The sequence below is a fragment of the Arachis duranensis genome, chromosome 5 (assembly GCF_000817695.3).
Source record: "Arachis duranensis cultivar V14167 chromosome 5, aradu.V14167.gnm2.J7QH, whole genome shotgun sequence".
In the NCBI taxonomy this organism is placed as follows: Eukaryota; Viridiplantae; Streptophyta; class Magnoliopsida; order Fabales; family Fabaceae; genus Arachis; species Arachis duranensis.
In genome coordinates, this window is record NC_029776.3 from 25,892,461 (window position 1) to 25,899,436 (window position 6,976).

The 6,976-nt window shown below is 31.5% G+C and overlaps 1 protein-coding gene across 1 annotated transcript; it reads right to left on the bottom strand.

Annotated features, from left to right (window-relative positions):
• Positions 1-1,246: 1,246 nt before the first annotated feature.
• Positions 1,247-3,566, bottom strand: LOC107488880 (xyloglucan O-acetyltransferase 1-like). Its single transcript, XM_016109660.3, is given in 3 exon segments — positions 1,247-2,081; positions 2,084-2,878; positions 3,112-3,566. Coding segments are annotated over 3 exon segments (1,224 nt in total). The 5' UTR covers positions 3,356-3,566; the 3' UTR covers positions 1,247-1,896.
• Between the last annotated feature and the right edge of the window lie 3,410 nt (positions 3,567-6,976).

Sequence of the window (6,976 nt, forward strand, 5' to 3'; positions counted from 1 at the left end):
ACTCAAAATATTAATACAAGTTCTTGTGCTTAGATAAAAATAAACAAATAAATAATTTTTTCTCGGGCACGGCATAAACAAACAAGCAAAAAAACAAACATTTACAACAACAACAACAGAACATTATTCCACAGAACATTATTTCACTAGGTGAAGTCGACTACATGAATCATCCGACCTCATTAAACCCTATTACGGGACCAAATATTCACAAAGTAAACAACCACAAAAGACAAGCATTTATGAGACCAAATATTCACAAAGTTCGATAATATTAGGGGGCGAATATTTTTTGTGTAAAAAAGCGGAAACTTAGTTAGTATTAGTTCAAGTACAAGACAAAAATTAAAATTTTAAAAAAAATATTGGTAACCTAACATTTCTCAACAAGGTTATATGTTTGGGAAAATTAAATGTGAAGAAATATTGAAAATGTTCATTAAGAAAATCATCAATAAGGCTCTAATTAAACCAAGAAATAATGGTAGACCTAATAAAAGTACCAATGCATAATGGGAGGGCACCACCATGATAATTTCAGGGCACAAAAAGTCCAAACAAATGCACTATTAAATTACTAAAATGCCACTTGACAGCACCAACCAACATATAGTAGTAGTAGTAGTACACTTGTACCACATGATCTCTGAAATTAAATTAAATCCTACCAGATCACAAAACAAAGGTTCCCCAGTTTCAGTTTTTAACTTTCTAGTGAACATATTCCTCAGAAATTTCAACATGGTTAAAACTTAAACTACATATAAACAATTCAAAATTGACATAATGCAAATATTTTAAGGAATTAAGAGAAAGTAAAAACACAAACATAATGGATCAACTCTACTACTCGGTTCCCAAATAATTGTTCACTTGGATAAAGTAATACATTAAAAAAGGTTTAATTATTCTATTGATCTTTTATAGTTTTCCCAAATTTTCAATTAGGTTCATCTACTTCTTTTTCTTTTTCATTAGATTCCTATACTATTTTTTATTTTGTAATTAGATCATTTTTATGTCAAAGACGTTAAAATCAACAGAATATTTCTTCCGAAAAAATGTGGCTATAGATCTAATTAAGTTCTTAATTGTGGATACTTTCAATTTGCGAAAAAATATTAAGTTAACTCTAACATTTTTTACATTAGGAAGGACCTAATTACAAAATTAAAAACAGTATAGAGACCAAATTGAAAGGGAAAAAAAAGTATAAAAACCTAATTGCAAATTTGGTAAAACTATAGGAATCAATAGAGTAATTCAATCTTAAAAAACTAATGTATCTTGACACAAACAAATGAGAGAAATAAATAACCCACCAGCACCAGGCAAAAATGACTACCAAATTGTGGAAGGAGGAAAAAGACATGCCCTATGGGTTTGGAACTCGTTCACAAGTCCACATTAAATTGTTTTGTACATTCTTCTAAATGATCATTCTACACACATTGTCACATTCCAAAAACATCAATGCTTTGCACACCCTTATTAATTTGTCATCCTCCATTTCTCTATCAATAGATAGTGCTTTTTCCATCATGGAAGAACATAGCCCCAACAAAGAATAGAAGAGTAAACCAACCACTCCCTAATTCATTAAAATTTCTCTTTACCAAATACAAAAGAATCCCTTATTTGTTCTTTGTTCTTTCTACCAACAACAAAATTGATCCTTCCCAATTCAATATCTAACATTCAAGTGATAAATACAGTAACATATTAAAAAATTTAAAATAATAAAAAAACACTACTAAAATTAACAAGATAGCGGGAAAAAATTACTCTGTTTCATAATAACAATCAACCTAGATAAAGCAGGACATTGAAAGTTCAATGTATAATCTTATCCAAATTAATGTTATTTTGAAGCAGAGGAAGTACCTCGGCTTTCATTCACTCCACGGTCATTCGCTCCCACTTCTTCATCATCTCCAGAAAGATCTCATTCCATGTATCTATAGGCCCCGGCAAGCACCAATGAACACAATCATTTTGAACTCGCTCTTGAACCCCATTAGCAAATGGAAAAGGGTACATGTAAGGACCAGGGTGTCCATCAGGTCTCAACAATGCTAATTAAATGGCTTAGTCTTCGGACAAGCCCCGGCCTTATCCCACTCACCCTCGAAATGTGCCGGCGAAAAAGTTGTCACAATCACATCAATCCCATTATTATTTTCCCTACCACCACCTCTCCTCTCAATTATGCTACTAAGTGTAGTCCTCAAAGCCTTCCTCAATACATCATAGAACCCAATTTCAGTGTGATTAAGACCGGGACAATAATGGCATCCGAGAACCGAATCGCCCTCGTAATAAACAGCTGGATGCAAGAACCAATGACCGATCGAAAGCACAATCAAGTCGATTCGGTCCATATCCTTACCCCACCTCTCATCAACACGGTCCAAATGCAACACATTATGATTAGGCCCTGAACTAGATTTCTCAACACCATGAACAAGAAAAGGTGACCAATACACAGACACACTTGCATTGTGGGAAACAAAATGCCATTTCCGGAATTTATTATCCTCCCCATTGCGGTATACAAGGTTAGGTTCCGAAACAGTTGATAACATGCAAAGAAGGGACTCTAATTGGTTCCTAGCCATTGAATCACCAACAAAAGCTATGTGCTTGTTTCTAACAAGTTGGAGAAAAGCATTAGGATCAAACCTTGGAAGATTGCATTGGCTTGGCTTCCATCTCCAATGAAGGTACCCTGAGTCAGGTCTTCCATGTTTGATGCAATTCTGGCCTTCTTTAATGGTGCTGCATGTGCTTCCATTGTACAAAGGGCCTCTCAAATCACGGACCCATTCTCCATTGAAGTAGTCGCATGATGTTTCATCATCACCACCTTTTTCCTTTTCTGCAATCAAGAACAAAACTTTACTTATACCAAGATGCCAAAATTACTAGAATCTAAGAACAAAGAAAAGTACTCTTTGGAGGAACGACTTCTTGACCCAAAACCTTAAACCAATGACTCCACTGGGTACTTTGGACTAAATATCTTTCTTAAACTCGTACAATCACATTTGAAAATTAAAACCGGAGAAAAATTAACTAGAAATAGCATAGTTTAAGGAAAAGTGTATGTACCTGAAGTTGATGAAGGTGAAGAAAGAGGAAGAGAGGTTGAAGAAGAAAGAGAAGAGTGGGTAGCTATGGTGATGGGGGTTGATGAATGGGGAAGTTCAGTTTCTGGGGAAGGAGGAAGGGGTAAAGGGTAGAAGTACAAGCGAAGTAGAGCTAATGGAAGCAAAGCATAGAGTGTCCATGGAAGAAGCTTCTTGGTGATTACAAACAAGGATTGTTCTTTGAATAATGGGATTGTACTTCCCATTTCTTTCTTCAAACTCCCTTTCTTTCTTTCTTTCTTGCTTTGGTCCTTTGTTTTTGTGTGTGTCTCTCTCTCTCTTCTTCCTTGTGTTCCTTCTTTCTTAGCTACACAGATTAGTAACGAGGAAAAGAATGATGTGTTTTTGTTTTGTTTTGTTTTGTTTGGTTTCTTTCAAGGAAAAAGGTGGAGGAAGAGAACTAGAAGATGAGTCAGAAAAGCAGGTTGGTTTTTCTGTGCATTAATCATGCTTTTAATAAAGTTTAGGAAAAGTATAAGTAATCAATTATTTTCGTAAATAATACGAATAATAAATTTTAAAATTAGTTTAATTTAATTAAAATATATTATATTTTAAATTATTTATTTAAATTTTAATATTAGAATAATTATTTACACACTTAATGAATTAAACATTCGATATATCTATTATTTATATTATTTAATTTTTTTATTATTTACTTATATTTTTTTTTTAATAATGTCTAACTAAATTTTCATAATTTCTGAAGCATTGGGAATTTTAATGATATTCCAACTTTGTCCTCAACCTTACTTCTTAACTCATAATGAATGTTAAGAGAGAAAAGGACAGAAAGAAAAGTTGATTTTCTTTTTGGTTACAGTTGTAAAGCATGCTAGTTGATATAAGTCACGGCTACGAAATTAAGACCGTTGGATTATATATCAGAATCAGGAATTAAATCCATATTCCATAGTAAAGAAAGAAAAATAGGAAAGTTTCTATTGTAATTATTGGTGTAACTATAATCATTTAATTTTGTTTTCGATAGAACGACTTTTTAGTTTTTACCCCTTCTCTAGATGCCTTCTATGCTGCTTTTTTTTTTTCGCTTTTGCAAAGTTTTATGTCTTGTTCCGTACGAGAATGAAAGCTCATTAATCTTCATGTATGTTTAATTATGATAAAACAAATGATTTAGCTATTTTGTATTTTAAATACATATTTTAAGAATATACTTATAAAAAATTGAAGTTTTTTATGTATTTAATTCATTGAAAATATAAAAAAATTTATTTTCTTAATTATTTTTATAAAATATTTTTTGTAATATCCTTAAAATATTTTTTAAGACACATTATGTTAATAAGACTTTAGAATAAATAGTAATAAGAACTCTATAATAGTAGTTTCATTTGCGAGGGTATAATAGTCTTTAGAGTGAAACCCTATTTAAAAACTTAACACATGCTTTCAACTTTCATGGGCAAAATCTAATGCGAGTACTGAGATCGATGTCAAATTGTAAAAGTAAAAATAAAAAAATAATATGACGAGCGTATGATACATTTTTTTGTTCGTAAGTGAATGTGGCCATATGAACCAGTTTTATTCAATTAATTTGTTTATTGGATAGTGGATACATTGAATCTCTAGATCATGCACAGCTGGGACAGCACACTTGTTAATGCTGCCATGCCTGACCAAAAAAAATGCTGCCATATATTAAAATCATTTTATTTAGTTTTTTCATTATTGAGAGCTATCAAAGGGGGGTTAAACGTAATCGGGATTTTGCTAAATAAAGTGATGCAATGCGCTGTAATTAAAGGAGTGACAACTTAACAAGTATCACACTAAATTGATCAAAATTTCAGATCAATTTCAGATCAATTAAAGCCTTATAAAAACTCTCTCTCTAAATTGAATAGCTAGTATTATTTTAGGTGTGATTAATTTTCCTAAATATTTATAAATACTATTAGAAGAGGTAAAATAATAAAGGCTCATAATTAGATACTTATTTAAGAGAACGTGTTATTTTATTTTTACTTTTTTTAAAAAGATTTATATATCTAATGATTTTAGTCGAAAAATTAGATAAAATATTAGAAAAAGATCAAAAATATTTACACAATAAAATAATATTAAAATAAAATTTTAAAAAGAATTAAACTAAAATGTACATATAATTTATGTATAAAATGTTAAAATTAAGGGGTGGATGCCTCGCTTTTTCTCCATGTAGCTCTGCCCCTGATTTTAGTGTATATCTAATTATATTAGTGTATATATATGTGGGGATATTAATCAAAATTGAATTTCATATGATTATGATATGCATGGTCTTAGATAGGAACTGTTGCTACTAGCTATTTGGTAGTGCTAACGTGCTCAATCATTTTGGACACGACCATTTCTCACCCCAACAACTTTGTCTCCATTTTTTTATAAGCATTTAATAAATAAATATGTTCAATCATATTGTTGGCCTTTCTTTAATATATTAAGCAATGCTATGATGTCTGTGTATCCAGTAACAATATTACAATACTTCATTCAGATCCAAATCCAATCTACGTTCTACCAATGTTTCAAACCTAATAGCTTTCACCAAATTATATTCACATTCACCAATGCTTTAATTTACGCTAGCTCCGCTGACACCATTTACTCGGCCACCACTTCTCTTTTAAGTAGTGTTTGGAAGCAGGTATTGAATTGAGAGTAAGAAATTAAAATTTAATATTATATTTAAAATGAAAGACTGAATTTAAAATTTTTATTTTGTAATATAAAATTTTATTTTTTTAGTACTTTCAAAAAATAAAAACAAAAAATTAAAATTTTAAAAAATAAAACTGTTCTTGCCTAACTTCTAGTCGAGGTATAGCCCGTTTTCTGTCGAGTATCAGAGAGCTTTTTCAGCAAAAGGGTTTTCGTCAACTCTACAAAAAAGCGAAACAGTCAGTACTTGCAAAAGGCACTCCAATGTTCAAGTAAGTGTAATGTATAATAAGTTCTTTTTCTTAAATTGTAATCCAGATATGAATTTCTTACCATTTCCCTTTTATTAAGAGGTTCGGATCGACCGTTATGATTTCGAGTAATTATATTCGGATTGAAGAGTAAATTCATACTTGTCGTTATTGATCAGCATTCAATTGAAAGTTTTTATGGACGAATTATTACCTTGTAATCGACGTGTAATGGTCATATCACAACCCCTAAGCTTGACCTGATGGCATTTAGATGAAACAAGTTAAGCTTTTGTTATTTTTTTTTTAAATTGAGTTATAACTCGGCCTTTTGTCCGAGGTTAGGAGCCCTCAGGTCAACTTGTTTTAACAAAAAGTTGAAAAGTCAATAAATGTTATTTTTTTCTTAAAAAAGGAAATAAATGAAGTGTTGCTTCATTAACGCTCAGGTGTGAATTCCTAGGTGGGTTAGTGACCGTTGATTAGTATCTTGAGATAATGGTCCAGATGCTTTATTTTGAAATTGTAACAAAATAGTGGGGTTATTAAATATTTTAGAAACTTGGAAGTCTTCAATTAAACTTCTGGTGGTTTATTGAAAGTGTAGAATCGAAGAGACAGGGATGAGTAAAAGAGGTTAGTTTTCATTTCATCCTTGTGTGGCTTTCTGTTTTGCTTTTGTATTTGCTCTTTGTAACAATAGGAGACAAGAAGGAAAAGAATATTGCAAAGGTCCTAGATGATGATTCATATGAGTGGGTTAATGAGGATATCAAAATCCGTGGCTCCTTGTTTATTGATCAGTCCAGTGTTGGTAAGATTAATTTGTCTAATATAGTGAGGGTTGATTGTCGTGTGGAGTTGTTGCCTTGCACGAGGTTTGAACGGGTGTTTCATAGAAGAAAA